Raw genomic sequence first — 26,811 nt, 5'->3', positions numbered from 1 at the left:
GCAAAACTATTTATATGAATCATTACCTACAAAATAGTTACCAACATAATTCGATGTTGCTATTGGTATGAACCGGTGATAATATTAGACCAATGAATTCCATGAACATTCATGATCATGATATTATTCGTACTGATAACTTCGAAGGAATCGGTTATATTTTAACTTATTACAAAGTTCAGTGAATTTTTACAATATCAAAATGGAACCAAGACGACGACAGTCGATAGCAGTAAGTATTTTATTTTGTTACAGTGATGGGGTTTAAAACAAAGTTCAATTCAAATTGATGGTAGAAAATTAAAGTTAAGAAAAAAGATTAAATTCTAAAATAATGAATCCGTTTAAAAACAATGTCTAAACATTTTTTTAAAACAACCATAAAACAGTATGTGGTTTAACGAAATAGTCAATTCTCGCAGATATTCATTTATTGGATAATTTAAAATTAAATTGCAAGTAACACCTTCATATACGAATACCCTTATGTGTTATACTAGATACTCTATTATTTGTGACTACCACTTCGAAATATATTATTTCTCATGTGACTGATAAAAAGGCAATAAAAATATTTTAAGACGTCACAGTTCTTAAAAATCATAAAAATTATCTGTAAAAACATCACTCGTATCACTGTACCATTATTATTATTATTTTTATTGAATATTGGGTCATCCCAAAGCAATGTTGTTTTTATTGAGATACTTTTGAAATTAAACAAGCCATTAAATATTTGTTTTCAACACAAAACATGTTTTCCATTATTTGTTAATAATTTCTTACTTTATTAATTTAAAAATTCGATATCCTTTTTTCGTTACGTCTTAGATTTTTTTGCTACGTCGTATGATGCTTGAATATTATTTTACTACCAATACTTTCAATACGTACGCACCCTACAGTTTCAAAAAATTTTATTTTAGAGGTTTTTAAAAACCGTACATTAATAAAAAATATTTATAATTTTGATCGTATATTTGTTTTTTTTTTATTTATTTAAAAAAAAAAATACATATAAAGACCTCATTCGATGATTTGTGACGAATTGATTGATTCAGAATTAAAACTACCGATCTTTTGCTAATATCGTTTAAATTTTACATTGATACAGATGTGAACTTACTAGCAAACTATTATTACAATTTTCGCACAAAATACGGTGTAATAAAATATTCAAAATATTTTATATTAAATATTCGATGCACAATATACACAGCACAACTAATGCATTAAAAATATGCGGCATTGCTTATGGAATGTCCCAAAATATGTATATGTACATATACTTACCCCTTATTATCGATATGTTGTGCCAAAAATATTTATTTATCGACATGTTTTCAAAGCACGTTGTTTACTTAACCCGATTACATTTAAGATAATAACAACAATTTGTTTTTAATCTATGTTTAATAATAAATACTCGTGCTCTTGGTGAATACAATCATTCTTGCAAAGCTGCATGTCTCAAAACTTGTCTGCAACAAATTGAAATACGTATATATATTTTTTACATAATGGTGGCTGAAAATTTTGTCGAGGACCCAATGTGTAATGCTGACAATCCTTTGAAAATAACCTTCGAAGACGTTTCCTCTGCATCATTCAGGATAAAGGATGGAATAAGAAAGACCCTGTGTGTCGTAAGTTTTCAAAATGTGTACCATAAATAAATGAAATATGGTTTTGGAGTGGTGATATTTTTTCTCACAATCCAAGACAGTAAAAAGACAGTAAAAATTATATGGTAAAAAATTAAATGTTCGTTTAGTTATTAAAACAAACACGTTTTTCGGTTATCTGTTAGAGAAAAAAACAAACATTTTTAAATGTTTAATACTTGAATGAAGGTAGTCGTCTGTTGTATACGTTTTAAATATTAATTAACACTGTGTTTCTACTGCCTAACTTGATTAAAAATTCTGTGCACGCCACTGTGGGCCAACATGTAATAAAAATAGTTTGTGCTAACATACTAATGAGGGAATATTTGCATACAAAATATATATACATAATTACAATATAATTTTCTTCCAGAAATCCCATTTTCTATCAAAAGACACTGGTATTGAAATTTACCTTAAAAATGACTACCTCCAATTTACTGGCAGGTTGGTATAATTATGTACTTTAGTTATTAAAGTGTATTTATTACACAAACCACAATTTCATTTATGTATTAGAGACAGAAGAGGGGTGTTTCCATTTTAATTGAACTGAAGAAATTAAAATTTAGATCTACCTGCATGCAATAGTATAACTTCTTGTTCATTTAAAAAATATATCAATTTGAATATCATTTGCTTACTGAACCGGACTTTACTTTTATATAAGCCATTACTTTTGCAGTTTTAAGGAAAGGGGAGCACGAAATGCCCTCATTATGTTATCAGCAGAGAAAAAACAAAGAGGAGTGATATCCGCTTCCTTGGGAAACCACTCACAGGCTCTCAGTTACCACGGGTTCCTACTTGGAGTGCCTGTAACAGTGGTGATGCCAAAGATTGCCCCCATAATGAAGATCCAGAAGTGTAAGGACTTTAATGCCAATGTCATTGTCGCAGGAGAAAACATGACTGAAGCGAAGGCAATCGCCATCAAATTGGGAAAAGAAAAAGAATTGACTTACATTAATGGGTAATGTAAATACTTATTCCATTAATTACATTACTAATCTATATGACAGAATAATAACTTTATAGTTTTTTCCACATTTCCACATAGACATATTTCTCCTTCTTTTTCTTTTAACCCTTATCCACACCCAATGTGTATTATGTATGAGGTTCAGAATTCAATTCTCAGGGGTTCAAAAAAATTACCATTCATTATTTATTTATTGTCTTAAAATAATTGTGTTCACATAATATACAATACATAAATATTTCATTTTCTTGAATGTTTTTTGCAAATACTTTGTGGCACATTTTATAAAACTTTATAAAATAAAACTACAACTTTATTTTTAACCACATTTATTTTTGTACTTTTTCCAACTGGTTTTCCTGGTTCAATACCTTGTCATCTTCAGGGAGTTTTAGTTTTATTTTATAAAGTTTCAATTGAATACTATTTTCAGAGAAGCCTACGAGTAAACTTTGCCTTCAAATAATTGATGATCGAGGTTACTGTTTCCACACGATCCAGCGATGTATGAGTCGTTGTTTCTGAATAAGGTCCAGAAAAAGAAGAAGGATAAGCTCTCAGAAATCAAAACAATTATTACAACAATAAGAAATTCAATTCCGAAATGTTTCATTTACGTCGCAGTTATACAAAATAAAAACCATCTCAATAAATACAGTCTTTATAAATATGTTTTATCTCAGGTATGACCATCCTCACATAATGGCCGGGCAGGGAACTGTTGGACTGGAGATACTTGAAGATTTGCCTGACGTAGATGCGGTCCTGGTCCCAGTCGGAGGCGGAGGATTAATAGCTGGAGTTGCGACAGCTATTAAACATCTCAAACCCAGCGTCAAAATATATGTAAGTCCAAAAACATTATGGAAATTCATACATTGTTTGTATACTCTAAATTGATATCCTTGAAGATATTATTGAAATGAAAACTATTTAAATATCTACAACATTTTGAGTGTGTCCAAATACTTTAGTATTTTACTTTAATTTAGAAACCTTGTTCTCTAATCACTAGAACTTCACTAGAGACATCTGTTGGTGAGATGAAAAGAAGCTTTTTTACTAAGCAGAAACTCTTTTATTAGTATGTGAGGTCCGAATCCTGGATTATAATCACACACATGAGAAACGCCAGAAAATATTATTTTCATTTTTATTATTTAAGCTTATAATTTGACCAGATAATTTATTTACAACATTTTGAGTGTGTCCAAATACTTGTTCACAAAATCTGGATTATCTCCAATTACAGGAGTTATTTTCATATTATTTTTTGATGTCTCATCAATCAAAGATGAAGAAGAATATGGAAGCTAAAAAGCTTCTTTTCATCTCACCAATAGATGTCTCTTGTGAAATTCTAGTGATTCAAAAACTGAGTAGTAGAAGAATTTGAGTAGTGTGGTTGTCAATAATGGGTAGAGTTTCTGCTCTATTGAGCAGAAACTTTTCCATTTTTATTAAAAGCTTCTTTTCATCTCACCAATGTCTCTAGTGGAGTTCTAGTGATTCAATAACAATGTTTCAAAATTGGTTCACATATAAAAAAACTTCCAAGAATTTGAGTAGTGTGGTTGTCAATAATGGGTAGAATTGGTGAATGTTACACATGTGTAAAATGACCACCTAAACCAGCCTATGACGGTCGTCAGCCCCGTAAATGCCCAGTCTTCCATATTCTTCTTCATCTTTGATGAGATGTCAAAAAATAAAATGAAAATAACTCCTGTAATTGGAGACAATACAGATTTTGTGAAAAAGTATTTGGACACACTCAAAATGTTGTATTTAAATATCATTTAAAATATGATTTTCATGTGTATAAGTCAAACATATGAGATTCAAAAATTGTATTAAGAATTTGTATCAACACAGTTTCTTGGCTGTTACAAATTCGCTTGCTCTTATGGCGGTTTCTCCGGCATCCCAGAAATTTCCTTCAACTATTTGCTCATTTACTACACAAAAATGCTATATTTACAACCGGGATGAAATATTTTCTACTAAATTTGATCATTTATAACGAAATGTGGCAAAATATTTTAATGATCTAATTGTAATTTTATATTAAAATTTTTGAAAATGTGTGCTTCTGTCAATTTATGTAGGTACTTGTATCATGGCTTTTGGCCATGGAAACCTTATTATAATAATTAGTTTTTTTTAACAGAAAAAATGCTATATTATGATTATCCATAAGCAGATTTTCAATATAGCAATAATTAAAAATTGATTGATTGTCATGATGCAATAATATATTTTTCATACATTAGATCGTTTTTAAGTACTTAAAATATATTTTGACAAACAATCAATAAAGCCATTAAAAGTGATGTCAACTCATAAAATTTTATCTTACTCATATATATATATACCTACCATATGTTATCAGCTTAATTTTAAATATAGACAAAACTTATTTTTTATTTTTACAAATGATAAAAAATATATTATAATACTAATTTACATATTTTTTAAAGTAGAGCATTCTGATACTGTACGATGATTTAAGTTAAACTTTTATAAATATCATTTATCATATCAGACACTTGATTAATCACCCTTTGGATGATATGTCAATATTATAGGTGTCTCAACTTGATATGAAACATCATACTTTTTATATGAAAGAAGATGGAAGTCTGAGCATCTTAGGGCTTACGACCAGGCATTTGGCTAGCTTAAGCGAATTTTATTTATTTATTATGAAGATACATACATTTTTTTTTTACTATTTGTATTACGGCTCTTTAGGCATGGCCTGTGTTGAGCCAAAATACTTACATGTTAATACAATTTTTTATTATTATTTTCATTTTTATTCTTTTTTTAATTATAAGATTATATACATTACATACAATAGATACAATAACAATTTACAGTATAAAGATTCTCCAATAAAATAATAACACCTGGACATTAATTAATTCACTTTCTACCTTGTCCCTTCCAACGGGAAGCAACCATCGACGGACACTGTTCTTAATACTTTATACACTTGTGTAACCTTTACCATTCTACCCTTGAAGGTAATCGAGACCATTCATACGGACAGTTTTCAAAAATTGATGCAATGTGGATGTTCAATAATGGCCAGAATGTTACACAAGTGTATAAAGTGATCGCTTAAGCCGGCCAAATGCCAGGTCGTACGCCCTGGGATGTTCAGACTTCCATCTTCTTTCAAATATAAAAAATGATATATGTTTAATATCAAGTCGAGACACCTATAAAACTTTTATTCTTTAGCTGTTTATAATACACTGAGAAAACTAAAATATGAGAAATTCCGATTGATGGACTTGCCAAAAAGTTAAAGGAATATAAAGAAGTATGTATTGCGAACCAATAATGATGGAAATAATATTAATACACACTGGCAAGATTGGCACATGATTTATAATTGCTGCTATACGTGAATAAATTAATTGAAAAATTATAACAGCTTGCTGACCGGTTTATATATGATTCCCAGTGATGGCAAAATTCCATCTCTGTACTATGACAAAAATAATACCCAAACAAACTTACTTACAAATATAGGAAAACGTGGATCAACCAGTAGGCCCACTATTTTAATTTGCGAATATTTGTCTGTGTATCTTCTTTTTCTAACCCTTACCCGCACACAACGGTGCATAGGCCACTCCAGTGAATTAAACTGTTGAGAGAAACATGTTTGTGATGTCCATATCTAAATGTTTTCTATTTTTTTTCTAGGGTGTAGAATCTGAGAAGTGTCCAAGTATGAGTGAGGCGTTAAAAATGGGAGGCCCGGTAACTACGCACATTCTGTCAACTCTAGCGGATGGTTTAGCTGTACCGACAGTTGGATGTAACGCCTTTACAACAGTCAGTTCACTCATGGACAGAATGGTAAATTAAAAACTTCTCATCACCATGAACAAATCTGAATCAATTTGTGTATCATGCTTTTTATTTCAAGTATATAAATATGTACTTGTGTATTATAATTTTTACCAGGGCTTTTTTTTAAACAAAAAGGACCCGGAACTCACTACATGTCCAGCTTTGAACTAAAAAAAAATTATAAATAATTTGTTGACATCTCAACAAAGATGAAGAAGAATATGGAAGTCTGGGCATTTACGGGGCTTACGACCGTCATAGGCTGGCACGTGTAATATTCACCAATTCTACCCATGATTGACAACCAGATTTGTGAACAAGTATTTGAATACACTCAAAATGTTGTTAAAAAAATATATGTATGTTCAAATATCATTTAATATTCATTACAATACCACATTTTATCATTTTGATGAATTACATAAATATAGATTGTAATTACGTACGCACAAATATTGTTTCGTCTAATTGTTTTTGAAAATTAAAAAAAAAAAAAACAAGAAAAAAGGTGCCGAAACGCTGTTCCGTCCCGTTACAAGGAAAAAACCCTGATTTATATTAAGAATTCATTTATTTCAGATTGTTGTGAAGGAAGAATGGATTGCTCAAGCCATTTTGAGATTAGTTGAAGCGGAAAAATGTGTCGTTGAAGGGGCGGGAGCATCAGGTATTGCAGCCATACTCTCCGGTCTGGTGCCTGAATTGGTTGGGAAAAAGTAATACCATTTTACATTTACCTACTCTTAAAATAATTAATTATTACTAATATTTATCTTGAACACATTCAACTCGGGGTAGGTCTTGCCGTTGTGGGTCGATGGTGGACTTGTTTAATGCATATTTAAGAATACTGTATTATAGTGTAATCAATAATCAAGCCATATGATTAAAAATAGTGGTAGGCACACATGGTATATCGAAAATAATTATTCAGATGATGAATATAGAGAGTAAACCTTGAGTTAAACATGTTAATGGTTTTTAAATTAGGGTAAAATTGAGTAGACCATATATATTTATAAGCCTGCTTTTCTAAGGGTCAAAATATAACCATTTACATCCTGAAAGCCGAAAATGTTGATTTCTACTACTACTGTTGATTACTGCATCACATTGGCCCAGTGTTTTATTGATCGCTAATTTCGAGAAGGCAAGCTGGTCAGTCCTGTGCTCTATAAGTGAAAAATCACATATATTTATTTTAACCCTTCTGTTAATCGAACCTAGGAACTACAGCACAGTAATCAAACGTGATAACCACTACACACAGAGGTGGACACAATGAGGCATATTAATTGTTAACAAAGACTATCCAATGTCTAACGACAATGACTTGGCTTAGACCCATGCACATACTCACACATATTTAATGATTCACTAGCAATATTGTAGCATATATCGCTCACTCCTTTAAAAAACATCTTAAATCAAAAATTGTCAATTTCCAGTTGTGCATGTTTTCGGAATGCCCAGATAATGTACTATATCCCAGCAAAAGAGGCATATTTTTAACTTAATATTTACCCGCTACAGGGCAGAAAGTATTGTTTTCGCATTTTGAAGAAGAGGTTTTGTTTAATTATTTTTTTTAATTTACTAAATATTTTTCAAATGGAGAAAAAACCTTCAGGTTTTACCTAAAAAGATCTGTTGCACAGTAAAAAGTTCAATAAGTGGCTTGATATTTATTTTTAATACATTGTATTATATTTTTAAACTTTAAAAACATTCTCCTGAACAATCAAATTTTTTGATTTATGACGTTCTTGAAAGGAGTGAGCGATATACTAACAAAAATAATGTAATCTAATATCTCGTGACTAAATGCAGGTTATATGAAGAATTTCAGTGAGAATATTTTCGCTATTATTTGGTTGAGTTGTTTTTTCTCTATTTAATTCATTGTGGAATTTCTAGAGTTGTTTGTCTTCTGTCGGGAGGCAATATCGACTCTACTCTCTTGGGACGGTGCCTTGAAAGGGGATTGGCAGCTGAAAGCCGCCTTGTTAAGTTTAAGGTAACTGTCAGTGACCGACCAGGTGGAATAGCGGAACTTTGCAAACTTCTATGTTCTATCGGAGTATCCATCAAGGACATAATGCACGAAAGAGCCTGGGTCACAACTGACATATTCAGCGTTCAAGTGAGTATTTCAAATTTTAATTTAAAAAACAAATTAGCATAAACGGAGGAGTTATGGCTCCCTTTAACCCATAGTTATTGAACCTACTGATTTCATATTATGTAATCAGTAGATAATATATCTGATATTAGACACAATTTTTTTTTTATAACCCATCCAATTGTTTTATGTACTATGAAAATACTGTTATTATTATTAACAATATTATACTGCAAGTGTTTCCGCTAGGTGTGTTAACACACACGCACTTTGTCGAGACCGATTTAGTGGGTGTTTTTTTTCTTCACATTTACATAATTTTTATAAAATTAATTTTATGTATTATAATTTTAATGTAGAAAATGTTTTTTTTTTTTACCTACATAGTTTTTTTACTATACTAGATAGTAATACCAATTTAAAAAAATCTAAAATATGAATTGATATATTACAGAATATTAATACTTAACAGAAAAACAATCAATTTTATTTTATTTTTCCAGGTGAAGGTGGTGTGTGAAACTAGAGGGCTAGACCATACATTGGAACTTAGAAAATTATTATGTGAAAATTATTTGGATGTTATTTTTTCTAATCATTTGACGAATTAAACAAATCGATGCATTAATTTACTACATTTATTGTATTATATAAAATATAATACATTTTACGTATATATAATTAAAATAGGTATTGTTCAAACGATAATCCATGAGATAATTTTTTTTATAATTACAAATATTGTAAATAATGATTACATAAAAATACAAGGAATAAAACACTTAATTATTCTTTGCGAGTTTTTTTTTTATTTATTTAAAAACATAAGAAAAGAAAATGAATGTCTACATTTAATAAAAAAATTATATATATATATATATATATATATATATATATATATATATATATATATATATATATATATATATATATATATATATATATATATATATATATATATATATATATATAGTGTTAATGTTACATAGTTCCCTTTAAGTAAACATTGGTTTAATTCTTAGCAAAGGATTCATCAAGAAACTTAGCGAGTTTTATATCTCTTCCACTGAGGCCACTTACATCATGAGTTGAAAGTGTCACCTGAAAATAATATTAATTAGACTTCTTTGTGTACATATTATTTAAGTTTTTGTATTGTTCATAAAAGTAAACAAATGATGAATTGGTAATATTAAAAATCAATCGCTGAAATATAAGAACAAACATTGAAATACTAAATCATCAACTGATGAACACTGTAATTTATTTTATTTTATCTAGTACAGTAAAAATTATGTAAATTATCAATTAAAAAAGGAAAAAATATTTTTGCCAGAATCTTTTATTACAATTCTAAAAATAATATTTGTTAATTAATATTAGATGTTTTGAGTACCTAATTTCCCTTCCAAATATATTAGTTTTTTTTATGGCAGGTGCATTTATTATTTACTTTGCTTATTATGTACAAGGTTTAAAGATCAATTAGTGGATTTTTGTTTCTTCTAACGAAAAACATGTTTTATTTTAATTTGTGTTGGGAAAAGGAAGGATAAACTAGTGTGGGCCAATCAGGAACTTCTCAGCATTTACTTAGCATTCCCTTTGTAAGGCTGGTAATTTTTTTTTAATTTTTGTTTTCTATGTACAAGTATATCAAAAGAAGATTGGGTAAAGCCCGCAAGACATAAATAAATAATGCTGATGAAACACACCTCAACTCTATTGTAGACATTGAACCATTCCGGATGGTGATCCATCTTTTCGGCAAATAGCGCTACTCGGGACATGAAACTAAAGGCTTCAATGAAATTCTTGAACATGAATTTCTTTTCAATGGCATCTCTATTATCTTGAAGTTTCCAGCCATTTGACAACAGCGGCTGCAGTAATTCCACCCTTTCAGTGTCACTTAATTTTCCAGTCTGTAAATTATATTGCAAATTTGCTTTAATCTGTCAAATTTATAATGTTAGTTTAAAACATAGAACTTCCAAGAATTTGAGTAGTGTGGTTGTCAATAATAGGTGGAATTGTTGAATGAACGTGTGTAAAGTGATCACTTAAACCAGCCTATGTCAGCCCCGTAAATGCCCAGACTTCTTCATCTTTGATGAGATGTCAAAAAATAATATGAAAATAACTCCTGTAATTTAAGAGAATTAAGATTTTGTAAACAAGTGTGGACACACTCAAAATGTTGTAAAAACATCAACTTTAAACATAAATCTTTTGAAAAATATCCAATAATATTAACTGCTTCCTGTCATTTTACTATTGTTTATATTACAAAGCTGGTAAGCTGATTCTTATATTTCATACAACTTCAATTTGCCACTCAAAATGTATGATAAATCACATTTCGTTTCAAACGTCTTTTTCTTTTCTTATTCATACTGTTTTTATAGATTTATGTCAAAAAAATAATATTTAGAAAATTTTACATTTCTCTTGTTCTACTTTTGAGTAATTTTAGTTCAACATTCCGATATATATTTTTTGAACACAAAATGATAATTAGTGTTTTATAAAACAGTAATTTCAACAAATAGACAATAATATTCCATTATATGTAATTATCGATATTTAACTATTAAATATGGTTAGTTTTAATTTCATATACATTCATTAAAATAGTATTATAAGACTTATAAAAACAAATCAACAGGTCACTTACCATATTTGCTCTAGATTTCACTTTCGTAGTAAGCGTTCTTGTTTTATAGCCTTCAATGTGCGCAAAGTATTGAACGGGGCGGTGAAAGTTTCCGGCTCTAAGGCGGCACAGCGCAGAATTACAAAATTGTACCAGCGTCATTTTACTTGACCTTGTAGAAACCTTTTAATCAAATATCGTCTAATAGGGTCATTTACCATTTGACCTTACTTTACATCGAGAGATAAGAACAAAATTGTATGATTTGTTTGTTTTCCTATTCAAATTCACGGTCGCGATTTTAACTAAATATAAATATTTTTGACAGATGTCAATTTGACAGACGAACCCCTAAACTTCCCTCAATAAAAAGCTAAATTTAACTTTTAAGTTCACCCTCAAGATTATGTTCGCACACTATCTTCGATCAGGTTAAATGAACAGATGGTAATTTTTTTAAAGTTGAATCGTCCTCCATAACTCTGTAGGGTAATAGTTAGAACGTTTGATTATCATTTGTGAGTCAGGATCTTAGGTTTGATTCCCGACTAGGAAAGCGTGATTTTTTTTAACAGCTGAACTTAATGTAATGATAATGATTACAATACAACTGTGTGGGTTCCTCGAGCGCCCGACGCGGCTGCTGAGGAACCACGCTCTATCATTTATTTAATTTTCTCTGGACATTTACATCTCAAGTCTACAATATTTTGCTCATCTATAAATATTGTGATCGGTGTTAACTGGTTAAAAGTTATAATTTTACAAAGGTTAGCTGTTAACTGATGAAAGTGCATCAAGAATATCATTGCGTCGTTTAATATAGCAATGCGGTCCTAAACGGTGTAGTGTATTTCTAAGAATCTGTGCTGAATGAACACATGTGGCAATGGTGCGTTAAAAGGTGCTTTGTGTTCGTCCCTTAAGGGTACGTTACGACCATAGTATATTCATCCGGAACCCCTACCTTCTCGGGAATAAATGACTGCAGTAAAAATGTGCAAAGACAATAACGATCCTAGAACATGTGCTTAAGCGGTTAAATTTGATTAAATCGAACTAAAACATCAAATACCTCAATTGCGCCAGCTCCCATTCGTATAAAAGCGAAAGCGGAAAACCTCAGACACAAAACAATCATGTCGGATAACGTAAGGGCGGCAAAAGAGGATAAAAGTGAAGTCCCGTTTGAACTGTGCTAGTCTGAAAGTTGGAAGTTGGCCATCCATAATGACGAGGAGCTCAACAAGCTGCCCTCCAGCGTCCTCAGGAAGGCGTACTGCCCAACGCCTTGGCCATTCTCCAGCCCATGGGATCAAGAGGATGGCGTTTTAATTTCTCGGCTCAACTTTTCCCCGCTCCAGACTCGACGGCCCGAGACTGATTGACGACGTTTTAATCCATTTATTTTTTGTATATCATTATCATCATCATCCTTTTATTATTATTACTATCCATGTTTTTATAAGCGCCCTTGAGGTAGTATTTTACGAAAATGGCGCTATAAAAATTATCCAATTATTATTATTTTTTTATCATTATTATAATAAACCTTCATAGTTTTATTCTATACTTATTATTATTGACTTATAAATGAAGCTTTTATACATGAATCGCTTAGGTTAATTAATATGTTTTCATCGTACACATATGTAGTTACAATTTTGAATAAAAAATACTTCATTTAATTGTTTCCATGTAAACCGGGAGTAAAAATATAATATTTTAAAAAGAAAAAAGGAAAAATATTTATATGCCACACTCTGTACGCATACCTATACGGCTGTCCAAACTCAAAACACAGTAAAATACATTTTTTTGTAGTACGTTTTTTTGCATTTTTGAACTAAGTAGATTCTACTTAATCCAAAAATGCAAAAAAAACATACTACAAAAACAAAGTACTTATGTAGGTATATGGGGCACTATCATATATTATTCTACTCTATGAAACGGTGCCATTTTATTTATTTCTTTAATTACTTATCTATAATATTTTGTTATCTATGGAATATCTGCAACTGTCAAATCTAAGTAATCTGTCAGTTTCACCAAGTTTTACCCGGAACTAATTAAATTAAGTAATGAAACACCTCCCTTTTAAAATTATATATTCTGTTTTTTTGTGATAGTCATATTGATTATGTTTCTGATTTATTTAGTTATGATGAATTTATGTAATTTGATAACTTATATTCTGTCTATAGTTGTAAGGAAATTAATTCATAATGTTTTTTACCCTTCGATAAACATATATAATATTTATGATATATACGCGTTTTGTAAACTTGAACTTTTTTAACAGCATTTTATTTTTCCAGGTCATCATTTTGTATCATCCTGTAAGATTCCATTTAAAGGACATAGCGTCCAATTAGAACAGTATTAATTATCGCCGTACTAACTGCTAATGGTGCATTTTGCAACGTAGAAATGAGTTCCAATGACAACTTACTCGCCACTGTGCAAGCGAAATTTTCAATTGGGGAGAATGTTGTTAGTTTAGTCAGTGATGCGACACTTGTGTGCCCCGAGTGGGTAAGAAATGAGAGGATCCTGGTTGTAGTAGAGTGTGGAGATGAGAAAGCACTGTTCGTAATCTTCTCTTCAAGTTTCCCTCCCAAATTCTTCTCTGACCTCTCGATAGAGCGCGTTCTGCCAATAGACAAAGAATTCAAATGCGAAATTGACGACGGGAAGCGAAACTCTGAAACTGTCGTTTATCTGAACATTAATTCTCATAAATCTAAATTCTTGTTCGAACTCAAGCCTGGGAAGAGCACCAGTGACTTTGTGGATCAATTATTTCTCGGGATAGAACATGTGGACATTCTGCGGCATCCCCAACCCAATTCTTGGCTCCAGAAGTACACCGGTTTCGGAAAAGAGAATGCGGAACTGGACAGTCCGGACATTGTGGTACCGCGGCAGAGCATCGCGCAGGGTACGACACCCATCGCTGCACGCGAAAGCATCATCAAATATCAGATGCAACTGAAAGAAGATGACTATACTAACTCTCAAGCCTTTCAGATTTATGTCGGCACTTGGAACGTTAATGGCCAACCGCCGTCTATTTCGTTGCGTGACTGGTTGGGAGTCGAATCCGAACCCCCCGACATGTATGCAATCGGTTTTCAAGAACTGGATTTATCTAAGGAAGCATTTCTCTTTGATTTCACACCGAGAGAGGCGGAATGGTACGAAGCTGTGATGGGAGGATTAGACAAACGAGCCAAATACTATAAGGTGGATCTAGTTCGCCTCGTTGGAATGATGCTTATTGTCTTGGTTCAAGATAAGCATCGGGAGTTTGTGAAGAATATTGCAGCGGACACAGTGGGCACGGGCATCATGGGCAAAATGGGTAACAAAGGAGGAGTATCCGTTAGATTTGAACTCCACAACACCTCCCTTTGCTTTGTCAATTCTCATCTAGCGGCCCATGTCGAGGAATTCGAAAGAAGAAATCAAGATTACCACGACATATGCAATCGAACACAATTCACTCACTTTTTACCACCTAAAGGTATCAAAGATCATGAACAGATATTTTGGCTCGGCGACTTAAATTACAGAATTACCGAAATGGATCATAACACTGTGAAAAAGTTATTGGATAACAATAACATTTTGGCAGTTCTTCAAGCGGATCAGCTGAAAAAACAATGTGACTTACAAACTGTTTTCAGTGGTTACAAGGAAGGTCCCATAACTTTTATACCAACGTACAAATATGACCCGGGAACTGATAACTGGGATTCGAGCGAAAAGACTAGAGCGCCCGCATGGTGCGATAGGATCTTCTGGAAAGGAGATAACATAGAGCAGTTGTGTTACAGAAGTCATCCTAAACTAAATATTAGCGACCACAAGCCCGTGAGTGCTCTGTTCAACTCTCAGGTACGGGTTGTTAATATTAATAAATACAGAAAGGTACATGAGGAAGTCATAAAGAAATTGGATAAATTAGAAAACGAGTTTTTGCCTCATGTGACTGTTGATCCTACTGAGATTGTATTTAACACGGTCAAGTACCTCGAACCGCAGTCTAGAGAAGTCTGCATCGCCAATACGGGGCAAGTTCCAGTACAGTTTGAGTTCATTAAAAAATTGGAAGAATCTACTTATTGCAAGGATTGGTTGAATATTGAGCCTTACATGAAGTGCATTCGTCCCGGTGAGAAATGCGATGTCAAATTAGAGGTGTTTGTCAACAAAAAGTCAGCATACAAAATGAATTCCGGAGAAGACAAATTATATGATATACTTGTACTGCATTTAGATGGTGGTAAAGATATTTTTATAACGGTTACCGGCACATATGAACGAAGTTGCTTCGGAAGTTCTATAGAAGCGCTTGTGCATATCAAAGTGCCAATAAGAGAAATCCCAGTTGGAAAACTGATGGAATTAGAGATCAATAGGCATCAAAGTGTGTACTGCAACAATGATTGGTATTCGATTCCAAAAGAAATTTGGTTCCTTGTTGATCATGTTTATAGGCACGGCTTGAAGCAGCCTAATCTATTTGAGCAACCTGGACTGCATTCTGAATTCTTACTGATCAGAGACTGGCTGGACAATGGTTCATCTTCCCCTCTTCCGGGGAGTGTACATTCCGTGGCAGAAGCTCTTCTTCTGTTACTGGAGAGTACAGCGGAACCCATCATCCCTTACAATCACCACTCTGTGTGCCTCAGCGCTTCCACTAACTATCTACAATGTAAGCAGATTGTAATGCAACTTCCGGAACAAAGGAAGAATGTTTTCTTGTACCTATGTTCTTTTCTACAAGAAGTATTAAACTACAGTGCCGACAATGGTGTAGATTCTAAAACCTTAGCTACTCTATTTGGAGCTATATTTTTGCGAGATCCTCCGAATGCCCAGTCTCATAGTAAAGCAAGGTCGGCCACTGATAGAAAGAAGGCTACCTTTGTCCACCATTTTCTTGTCAATGACCAAAGTGATTTTATATTAGGACGTTGATCAATGCAATTTGTAATTTAATGTTATTCAGTTTATTCTCTAGTACCTAACAATATTAAATTTCTTGATTAAAATAAGTAAATATTTATTGTAAAATCAATGTACAAGTATGTAGATTAACAACTGCACGTAATATAACAAGCTTACTGTTTAAAAGTATTTTTTTAAATAATTTTTTACTCTTTATTTTTATTTTATTTGAATCTCATTTTGACTCTTCAATATTCCTGGCATCAAACTGTTTTAATTTTTTATTTTGTATTGACTAAAATATTGTTACAGTACAAACTGAATTCTTTTGAAATTTACAACCATATGTAAATTCCCACCGTAATTTTAGAACATTATTAGTAATTCATTCATTACTTAAATACTTAATTATTTTTATCAAAATGACTTTTTTTGTGCTAAATTAGTGATTATATTACTAGAGAAATTAAATAATTTATTACATATTATATTTCTCATATATTAATAAGAACAAAGTATGCACCTTGGTTGGTATGTAAATTGTACATTGAATGAAGAAGATGAAATACTATTTTTAGTATTATGACATTAGATATCTGACCCTCTCTTAAAAATTAACCTTTTGTTTTTGTCAGTGAAATTGCCATAGCAGAGTACAAACACCCAAGGAGATTAATTAAGAATGTTAGGCTAGTTTGTGTTTCGAAATAGCAATCATGCACCTACATGAGAAATGCTGAACACACTTCTGACATTATTTATTGGAAGTGTCTTTTCCATAACTATAAAGGCCTTTGAAATTAAGCATTTTTAACACGAGTATATGTATTATCGAGCCTTTCAGTATTTTTGTTCTTTGAAAAAGGTATCAGCACCAATTTATGAAAGTATTTTTGGCACATTCTTTATCTTATACCTATGTTTATGTTTATTTTATTATAGAAAGTCTATTATAAAATATAGTGTAATGTTTAGCGTGTTTGGCTACCGTGCTGAAGGTACTGGGTTTGGTTGCCGGGGGGATTAAAATAGGTGATTTTTAATTATAATATTGATTTGATGTCAACCTGGACTGGTACCAGAAGCGTGGGACTGATTACCTTGCCTTCATATTATTAACTATCATGGTAATGATGCAGTACCCTATGGGTCCAGATGATGGTTGCAAGAAGAAGGATAATTCTGAATATGAATGTAGATTTTCAGTCACAGCAAAATTTACATTCTACTAATGTTTCATAGTCTATTTTCAGGGCACAAAATTGTGTACCATAAGAGTAAATTTCAATCAGCTATACCAATGACATATTATATGTCAAATATGTCCACACCAAAAAAAAACACATTTGGCTTTTTTTCTGTACAATTTTGTTCCCTGATGAAAACCCCTGCAAAAACGACCGAAGCGTTGGTTTAACCCTAAAATCTTCTCTTGATATTTTTTTTTGCGCTACTTATATCAAGCGTTTCAACAATAAACGTAATTTTTCTATTATTAGGTAGTCTTTAGTCTTTTTAAATTATCATATATTTTTAAATAAAATATAAATATGTAATTTAAGCATAAAATCTTTTTAATTTTGCTAAAGATTTTTATGTTTTTTTTTTTATCAATGCTTTTTTTAACAATTAACAAATCAACCCCTTCTACTTATACTTTGGAAATTGCAAATGTTAAGTTATATATTTCTTATATATATATATATGTATATATATATATATATATATATATATATATATATATATATATATATATATATATATATATATATATATATATGTATATATGTATATATGTATATATATATATATATATATATATATATATATATATATATATATATATATATATATATATATATATATATATATATATATATATATATATATATATATATATATATATATATATATATATATATATATATATATATATATATATATATATATATATATTTCTTATTTTTTTTCATTTGCATTTTATTATATCTATGGTTCCAGCTGAAGTAAAAAAATCAATTAAATTTTTCGTGAATGCAGAACAGAAGTCAGCACAAATATACCTGAAAAGTAAATTTAAAACCTCCTGTAAAACTGTATTATTTTATTTTCGATACTATACACATGTAGAAGGGGTCAATATCAGATCTAGAAACTTTCGAGCCAAAATATGGATATAAAAATTTTAATATGTAATGCGAAATAGTAAATTGTACAATGGAAGTAAAAAATATTTTTCACTTGAAAATATGGGGACTTTGCAACATGCACTTTTAGCTGGCAACGTATTATTAATATTAAGTTGACAGTAATTAATATAAATAATTTGTTATTTTAGAATAAAAAATACTATGTACTAATGTTGATCTTATTAATTTATTGTATATTAAATAATTTGAAATTACTTTATTAATTTTCTCTTAAACCCATGTGATAATTATTTCTGGAATTCAACAAACTTTCATAATAACATGAAATTGGATTATTTAATGTTTATAATGAAAGTTTATTAGCATTTATGCTTCATGTAAGAAAAATCTATAAATGCTTAATATTTTATGAAATAAGATAACACAGAGAAAGGGGTAACCAGATATATCACTTTTATTTTAACCTTACATGATTGAAAATGTTTGTTCTGAATCTTTGGTAAGTCTGAAATGATATTATATTTCCAAAAGCATTGATTTTTAATATGAAATCTAACAAGCATTGTTAATTTTCTGACAACATACATAGTCATAAAAATGGTTGCTTATTGGACTATCAATATCAAAAGAAAATTACATGAAACTAAGCACACATATATTTACGATGTGTAATAACTAATTTATTATTCAGTAATGTGAGAAACGGTGCTATTTGTGTATTCACGTACAAGTATTACACACTTAATAATAATAATGTATTTTTCAATATTGAAAATTAATTTTGGTAAAATTAAAAAAAAATATAAGGTGGGTGACCCAAATAAGGCCTATGTCCTAATAAGGCCTATTTTTTAAATTTCCCGCTTCACGATTTCAAATGGCCATCAACGTTTGTAGATGTGTGCATGTACATTAACTAACACCCCTAAGCACAGCAAGTGGCCCGTGCCGCGAGCATGTTGGAACCTACAGTCCAAAACAACAATGATGCGGAGCGCACGCTTGTTTTTATAAAATTCTGGCAGATTAATCAGTAAGTATTTTTATTTTTATTTGTACACGGTGTGCTGTGTTTTGTCTATAGGATAATTATACGTGTAGCCATCTCCTCACATAAGTCAAAAAGCTGTAATATCGGTGTATTCCATACAATTGTTGTTTTGTTTACCCATGTGCCATGCCCTAATAAGGCCTACAAAAAAAATGTAAAGGCCTTATTACGGCACAGGTACAGGCCTTATTAGGACAATGTTTTATGTCGGTGAGAAAAGTATCACCAAGTGTGACTTGGAATTGAACATAAACCTGAAAGCATTTACAACATCGATAAAAAAAATTGTCGCATATCTTTGCATCATCAGCAGGAAGTCCTGACAGCCAAAGGAAGAAAGAGAGTTCATCAAATAGCGAATGAGCATGCTGAAAGTGTGACTGCGGAAATGCTATAGGATCAGCTATTTCGCCAATGATATTGTTCAAAGGCAAGAGACTAAAGCCAGAATTCCAAGACAGTTTACCTCCAGATTTCAACTGCAAATGTCGAGATGGGCCAGACACAGATTCTGAGAATTTGCCACTGTCCTTGCTCTTAAAAAACAATCTTAATGCTGGAACTCCACAGAAGATAGACAATCAATCAAATACGTGTGAGATTCATGAATTTTTACCAACTCCTATGTTTAAAGTTGTAGCGACTGCTCCACGCAAGAAGTCTCTGAATTACAGGGCTCAAGAGATTACAAAAGATTTGTTTGGCGACAGTGCTACGAATTCCATAAAACAGATTACTGTACCATCGTCAAGAGTAGAAGATATTTCTGGTACTTCATCCATGATAAAGATTAACATAAAGACACCTAAATCAGCGTCAGTTACTGGCTGTACATCTGCACAACCTGCAGTTGCTGCAACGCGAAAGCGAACTTCAGTAAAGACTGCTTCTTTGACAGCAGATAAGCTTACGGAATCTAAACCAAAACGTCACGATAATAAACCTTCTTGGTACTGTCCAGCTTGTAAAGAAGATCGAGTTGATGATATGCGACAATGTCTTACTTGTGGCGGTTGGTATCATGAGCTGTGTGTTGGACTCACACCCCCTGATCAAATATTTTACTGTTCAGATTGTTTAGAAAAATATGAAAAAGCTGATTAATATAGTACTTTTACATGATAAATAACTCGTTAAATCTGATCTATAATGATAAAAAGTAATTAATGGGATCATATTAGATTTAATATACGTATTGAAAACGTTTTTTATTCATTAAGAAGTTGAATGTTTACTTATTTTTAATTATGCTTTATTAAGACACAGGGTTCCCAATAAGGCCAAAGTGACATTTTAGTTATTTGTGTTCACAAAAGTGTGATTTTTGTGTTTAAAGCAATTTGGTTTCAACTATTACAAAGTTAAATAAATAAATATTTATACTTTAAATTACCAGTGGATTGTTATTATAAACCCACTAGTTAGAAAATAAAAAAAATAAGGTAGGCCTTATTTGGGTCACCTACCTTACCTGCTTAAGAAAGCTACGACTGATCCTATGTGGACTTTTACCCCCTTTTTTTACCAAGGGACTGAACTCTAACCATGGCTTACGAACGTCGCTTATTTGGGCTTCAAGTTTTATAGCCTATTCACACTTGAGAGAGGGTATTTTTTATGTTCAGGTTATTTTAATTTCATGTATTTGTTGAGTGAAAAATTTACGCACTCGCCATTTTGTTCCTGCGAGTTAAAAAAAGCTCACATTAATACCGTCGAGAAGAGGTTCTCAATTTTTTTTGCCCCATAGATTGCTTTCAGGTTTGTTAAGCCCGTAGACCCTGCCTGCCTGCTAAATATTGAATTTTCCGACAAACTGAATTTTAAAACGTCGTTTTTACAGTGACACAGTGCTTTTAACTGTAATATATTTTTTTTTGGGTTGAAAATATGTGCCTTTTTTATTGAAGAAAACAAAGAATGCAAGTGAATATATTGATTCGGGATACACATCAGAACTACATTCACGTGTACCTCCATTTAAAATACGGTTGAGCCAATTGAGTCCTGTGGACACCTGGCCTTTTTTCCCTCCTCATTCTTTATCTTGCTAACATAGACCTCCAGCAAGGTCTGCATTGGGAATCTTCGCCATAGAGAAAGAGGTATTTACGTAGGGAAAAACGGGCGTTTCCCGACAGCGTTTCCCGTTGGTGTCTTCCTTTTTCGGAATTCACACGGGTTTTTTGGCAATCCATCCTATGAAGAATGCTTTGCGCATAAATTACGATGAATCTACACTATTCTCACTTTACATAAATTTCCCGATGTCATGTATTATGGATAAGAAGAGAGATAACAGGAGGGGTGGAGAATTTATAAAAAAGTAAAAATTCTGTACAAAAATAATCAATTGGTTGTTTATTTTTCGAGCGGAAAACATTTGATTTCGAAAATATTCACCTCACTAATATTGTCTTTGATTTGTATGATTCTATTTTGTATCTATTTCTCCAAATTGTCTATTGTGCATATTGTGTTATCGAATGTTGATAGGAGAAGTTCCTTTTCGGCGTCGATAAAAAAAAACAATAAATGTTGGCACAAGATACGCGTATACATACTTAAATATAGTCGCGCGCTTCATATAGAAAGTGGAATAGAAAAATATTGATTTTGAAAATGCTAAAAATGTTGAGATTTTATGAAGAAGTTCAAAATGAGCAGCTGACAGAAACGGACGACACATCTACAGTGAAAGATCAGGTAATTTAACTTGGTAATGAGACCATATATATTTTATAAGATGGAGAGAATCATACCAAAATATTAAGACATAAAGAATTCCCCAGGAAAAACAAAACCTTTGTAAACATGTACTGTTGTTTATTGTGATGGAATAACTCTTCATGACAGGGGCTACATATTGTATCCTTTTTCGTCAGCTTACTTTGACATGTTCTTTAGTAAGACGATCTTCAACATAAATAATAATAAAATACAACTTCACATTTGATAACTAATGTAAATAATAATAATCATAAACCAAATAAAAAATAGAAGTAAAAAACTATATATTTTTTACGTACATTTTATATACGAGGAACCATGCCTAGTATTTTCATATAGAGTTTCTACGGACAAAACCGTGTCTGGGGAATAAGTTAAGGTAAAAAAAAAAATTATCGAAAAAATTAAGAAAGGTGTGTTGAGATGGTTTATACATGTGGAGCGTATGAGTGAAGAAAGAACGGTTAAACAAATTTATGAGGCGAATGTAGTTGGAAAAAGAAGCAGAGGACGACCGAGGAAAACTTGGCACAATCAGGTATGTCAAATACTTGAAAGCGGCCGGGTCAGGAGTCGTAATAATCGTCGGGTATGTATGAGGAGATGCATGAATGTAGAAGAAGCAAAGAATGTTTGCAAGGACAGAGTGGTGTGGCGTTCGATTCTCTCTGCCTACCCCTGCGGGGAAGCGGCGTGATGGTTAGTTAGTTTAAAAAAAAAAATTATAAATTTTATATCGTGGGTATATTCCAAAATAAAAACCAGAAACTGGAAAATTAATAATCTTTGCAAGATATTAGGTTTTAAAACATATGTTTAGAAAACCATTTTAAAAATGTTTTGAGAGGGTCTTGCAAATTAAAGGTTAGCATCGTAAGGTAAAAATATTGCTTTCAACGTGATATTATTTTTAAAACTGTTATTTTCAGCTGCAAGTGGAAAAATTAATTTTACAAGCACATGAAGCATTTAAATTAAGATCATCCATGGATCCTGAATTACCGCTCATACAAAGGAAGAACCATGTAGCGTATTTAAAAGAATCTTTAACCGAGTTAGCTGGATATTATGACTGCCTCGACGCTAGCAGACCATGGCTTTGCTTCTGGATCATAAATTCCCTATGGATGTTAAACAGTATGCCAGATGACGACATACTTTCCGACATGGTAAAATTCTTGGCAAAGTGCCAGCATGAAGATGGAGGTTACGGTGGTGGGCCAGGCCAGTATGCTCACTTGGCCCCCACGTACGCGGCCATTAACGTCCTAGCGTCAATCGGAACAGAAGAAGCTTTCAAATCGATCAACAGAAAAACCTTAAGAGACTTTCTTTGGAGCGTCAGATCCCCAAATGGTTCTTTTGCAATGCACAAAGGAGGTGAAGTAGATGTAAGAGGAGCGTACTGCGCCCTCAATGTCGCCATAATTACAAATATAAAATTTGAGCCTTTATTCGATAAGACGGCCGAATGGATAATAAGTTGCCAGACTTACGAAGGGGGCTTTAGCGGTACGCACGGGATGGAGGCGCATGGCGGGTATACCTTCTGCGCTGTGGCAGGTCTCACTATTCTGCAGCGTTTGAAATCTTGTGACGTGGATTCGCTCATCAGATGGTGTGTAAATCGACAGATGAAGTTGGAGGGAGGGTTCCAAGGCAGAACTAACAAGCTAGTTGATGGATGTTATTCCTTCTGGCAAGGCGCTGTCTTCCCGCTTATTCATTCTATTTTCAATGAAACAGGTAAAATACTTCATACTAGTTTCTGTACTGCCATATCATCTAATACTAGTTCTTATACTGGCTTCATATGTAATATACGACTGCTTTAAGACCTTCAAACATTCACTTGGTCTTTGTTCATTCTTGTAAAATATTGAAGAATAAAACCATCTAAGTATTGCTTTCAAATTTATAAGTTTGATTTAAAACAAATCCTAACTTAAGCATTGCTCCATATTAAACTTCAAAAAATAAATGAACTTCACTGATTTAAATAAATTTTAATTGTCTATGCTTAGAATGGATTGTAACTACATATGTATGTATGTTTTTAGGTGAAGCAGAATTTATAGATACAGTACTATTCAATCAATCTCTCCTACAGGAATACATTCTCTTGTGTTGTGAACACCCAAAGGGAGGGTTTTTGGATAAACCTGGAAAGTGAGTACAGCTTTTCCATATTCCAAATGATAAATATATTATTTTTACTGAATAATTATACCATAGAACAGTATTGATATAAAATTATTTTAATATGTAATGTTTATATTATTGCAGAAAAAGAGATTTATATCACACAAATTATGTGCTGTGTGGACTATCAATCGCCCAATTTGGACTGGGCCTGAAACCTTCGATACTGGGCTCCGTTGAGAATAAACTAAACAGAATCCACCCAATTCACTGTATAGCCCCGCACAGGGCCTACAACATGGGACGACACTTCATGTATCTTCCGCTACCTGAAGATCAATAAGGCCCACAAATAATTTTATGTTATGTCTTAAATAAGAAAACACAAAAATATTTTTTTTTCGCTCTATGCTAGTCCCGAAAAATTGTGCATAAACATATTTTATGATCTATGTACTTGCTTACTGCCTTCAATTTATGCCATCTAAAATATATTTCTATTTTTCCAAGAGCTTTGTATGCATGTACTCACTCCAAAAATCTCATCTGTGTAATGTAATTTGGTATATTAATAACATAAGGAAATAAAACATGGTTTTAATTATGTCTATATTTATTTTATAAATTTAAGTATTTTTGGAATAATTTTTCCTAGAGATCATCAAATAATTACACCTTGATTTAGTCAAGAGATGTTATTCTACCTGAAAACTATGTATTTTCAACATCACAAGACTAAACAGAAAGAAATCAAGTTATGTTTGTTTTGTTACGGAGAAAATATAGTAATAAATTATACAAAATAAAATATTCCCAACTGATTATATACATTTGTATTTATTGGCATTAATGTTTATTAATAAACAAATGGTCTCAAAGCACTAGGTAAGTACTTATCCAACTTATTTACTGGAATAAAGAATATTCTTAAACTTCACCTTATCGAATATCACACGTTAAATCAAAGTTTATGTAACTGGTGCAAGTCGAATTGGATCACAGATATTATTGAACAAACATAATAATAATCTCAATAACGAATCATAACATAATTGAAATATAAACATAAGTTAAGAATGATCGCAGCATATACTAAGTATTTTTGAAAATATTTAATATTGTCATAAAATCCTTTTTCGTAGCAGAGTTATTTACCATCAATTTATTCATTATTCCATATTTACACAGGTTATGAATTCGATGGAGATTACCTGAGGTTTACTTTGAATATCAGGTTATATTGAATTTTTTTATACATTTTTTTTATTGGTTGAAACTATATAGAGATTCTTAAAACGCAAATTAGTTATAACTAAATTAGCCTTTTTGCCATAGTGAATTCTCAAGTACACTTAAGACTACCAAAAAGAATTCTTTTAAAATTAAATGAAGCAGTGTTTTAAACTTGCCACTTCAGAAATGATGAAAAATCCTTTTAAAAAAAAACGGTTTTTGAGATAACCCGTTGCTAGATTACGTGTTCTGATAAAAAATATTGATATAAGAACCTCGCACATTATTTTTGCAGAGTAAATGCATGCACTATAGAGGCAGACACTGCTTGTCCGCCTCTATATCAAAGTTGTTAGTACATTGGTTACCATGCAAGAGTTTAATTGTTTAAAATAAATATTTGCGACTTTTTCACACATATTTAATATTACCACAAAATAATGTCTCAAGTGCAGTATCAATCACCTTGCCTTCATAAAGTCAACAATCAATACAATAGTTGGCACTGCTTCGATCCAACGGGGTACTCTATACACCATAAGGTGCGGAGAATCCATATAGCGTTACAGATCACAGATTAAGAACATTTTTTTTAAACCCAAGGTTCATATTCGTGTTTCAGAGTTCATCATTCACAGAGGAATTTCCAATCAATTTGTAAAAACAGTGGAAAAAAGTACACACCTGTGTTCAAAACAAACCAAAATACATCAATTCAGTAAACTCTTTGTGATTTAACGTGAGGATTTTTACCAAATATTGCGCACAGAACAATGTCTGATGGACAAAAGATTAAGCTAGGATTTTTTTTTAAACTTTAAGAAATTGCAGATAGTCGTCACGACCAATCCAATTATAAACACTCAGTAGGGAAGAAATGGGGAAGGAACGTTTCAAAAATATGAATATCATAAGATTGTATTCGGTTTTAAAATGTGTGAAATCCAAGAATATAATTTTAAATCTTTGGGATGCAAATGCGGTGGGGCTGAAACTTTTATTCAAATATATCAAAATGGTAAAAATTCATACACATAGTGCATAGTAAACTTCAGCTTCATAATAACACAAATATCAGTGTAGAGGATATGTGTAGCATATTATGTACATAAATTTGAAATATTTTAACCCATATTGATAAATAATGCTATTTATGCAATTTGTCGACAGTCTTGTGTATTTAACATTTAAATGTGTAACATGCAAAATTATAATTCTCCACTGAAGGAGTTGAGATATTTGCAAA

At 31.7% G+C, this 26,811-nt stretch overlaps 4 protein-coding genes across 6 annotated transcripts; 3 read left to right on the top strand and 1 right to left on the bottom strand.

The window, feature by feature from the left end:
- Positions 1-111: 111 nt before the first annotated feature.
- Srr (Serine racemase) lies at positions 112-9,433 on the top strand. 2 transcript variants are annotated; one of them, XM_088263026.1, is made up of 9 exons: positions 112-234; positions 1,526-1,646; positions 2,041-2,114; positions 2,353-2,640; positions 3,333-3,495; positions 6,370-6,525; positions 7,099-7,235; positions 8,437-8,662; positions 9,145-9,432. In XM_088263026.1, the coding sequence occupies exons 1-9, from the start codon at positions 203-205 to the stop codon at positions 9,250-9,252; spliced, it is 1,305 nt and encodes a 434-aa protein (XP_088119152.1). In that variant the 5' UTR covers positions 112-202; the 3' UTR covers positions 9,253-9,432. The 2 variants fall into 2 exon arrangements, with proteins under 2 accessions (XP_088119152.1, XP_088119153.1); XM_088263027.1 differs by lacking the exon at positions 112-234 and having other exon boundaries at positions 1,450-1,646; positions 9,145-9,433.
- Positions 9,434-9,630: 197 nt separating this feature from the next.
- Pcd (pterin-4a-carbinolamine dehydratase) lies at positions 9,631-11,630 on the bottom strand. Its single transcript, XM_088262985.1, has 3 exons — positions 11,319-11,630; positions 10,357-10,566; positions 9,631-9,742 (listed from the first exon to the last, which is right to left on the bottom strand). The coding sequence occupies exons 1-3, from the start codon at positions 11,457-11,459 to the stop codon at positions 9,653-9,655; spliced, it is 441 nt and encodes a 146-aa protein (XP_088119111.1). The 5' UTR covers positions 11,460-11,630; the 3' UTR covers positions 9,631-9,652.
- Positions 11,631-13,267: 1,637 nt separating this feature from the next.
- On the top strand, positions 13,268-17,594 carry Ocrl (Oculocerebrorenal syndrome of Lowe). Its single transcript, XM_088262974.1, has 2 exons — positions 13,268-13,378; positions 13,619-17,594. Exon 2 carries the CDS (start codon positions 13,731-13,733, stop codon positions 16,287-16,289), a length of 2,559 nt encoding a protein of 852 aa, XP_088119100.1. The 5' UTR covers positions 13,268-13,378; positions 13,619-13,730; the 3' UTR covers positions 16,290-17,594.
- Positions 17,595-21,931: 4,337 nt separating this feature from the next.
- Fntb (Farnesyl transferase beta subunit) lies at positions 21,932-25,158 on the top strand. 2 transcript variants are annotated; one of them, XM_088262977.1, is made up of 4 exons: positions 21,932-22,166; positions 23,120-23,936; positions 24,251-24,359; positions 24,477-25,158. In XM_088262977.1, the coding sequence occupies exons 1-4, from the start codon at positions 22,083-22,085 to the stop codon at positions 24,673-24,675; spliced, it is 1,209 nt and encodes a 402-aa protein (XP_088119103.1). In that variant the 5' UTR covers positions 21,932-22,082; the 3' UTR covers positions 24,676-25,158. The 2 variants fall into 2 exon arrangements, with proteins under 2 accessions (XP_088119103.1, XP_088119105.1); XM_088262979.1 differs by having other exon boundaries at positions 21,932-22,569; positions 22,899-23,936; positions 24,477-24,936.
- The last annotated feature ends 1,653 nt before the right edge of the window (positions 25,159-26,811 follow it).

The sequence above is a fragment of the Brachycentrus maculatus genome, unplaced genomic scaffold (genome assembly GCF_059751285.1).
Source record: "Brachycentrus maculatus isolate JH-2025_06_01 unplaced genomic scaffold, ASM5975128v1 h1tg000195l, whole genome shotgun sequence".
Taxonomy (NCBI): Eukaryota; Metazoa; Arthropoda; class Insecta; order Trichoptera; family Brachycentridae; genus Brachycentrus; species Brachycentrus maculatus.
The sequence above is the reverse complement of the archived record's forward strand: the minus strand, read 5'-3'. Positions and strand labels throughout refer to the sequence as shown.

Bases quoted from the DNA above. Each gene is read 5' to 3' on its own strand.
- Srr (XM_088263026.1), top strand. From the start codon at position 203: ATGGAACCAAGACGACGACAGTCGATAGCAGT. The intron at 235-1,525 runs AAGTATTTTATT...TTACATAATGGT, and splicing joins CGACGACAGTCGATAGCAGT to GGCTGAAAATTTTGTCGAGG. The intron at 2,115-2,352 runs GTTGGTATAATT...TTACTTTTGCAG, and splicing joins TACCTCCAATTTACTGGCAG to TTTTAAGGAAAGGGGAGCAC.
- Pcd (XM_088262985.1), bottom strand. From the start codon at position 11,459: ATGACGCTGGTACAATTTTGTAATTCTGCGCTGTGCCGCCTTAGAGCC. The intron at 10,567-11,318 runs GTAAGTGACCTG...TATAATTTACAG, and splicing joins TGAAATCTAGAGCAAATATG to ACTGGAAAATTAAGTGACAC. The intron at 9,743-10,356 runs GTGTGTTTCATC...TATTATTTTCAG, and splicing joins ATGTCTACAATAGAGTTGAG to GTGACACTTTCAACTCATGA.
- Ocrl (XM_088262974.1), top strand. From the start codon at position 13,731: ATGAGTTCCAATGACAACTTACTCGCCACTGTGCAAGCGAAATTTTCA.
- Fntb (XM_088262977.1), top strand. From the start codon at position 22,083: ATGCTAAAAATGTTGAGATTTTATGAAGAAGTTCAAAATGAGCAGCTG. The intron at 23,937-24,250 runs GTAAAATACTTC...GTATGTTTTTAG, and splicing joins TTCTATTTTCAATGAAACAG to GTGAAGCAGAATTTATAGAT. The intron at 24,360-24,476 runs GTGAGTACAGCT...ATATTATTGCAG, and splicing joins TTTTTGGATAAACCTGGAAA to AAAAAGAGATTTATATCACA.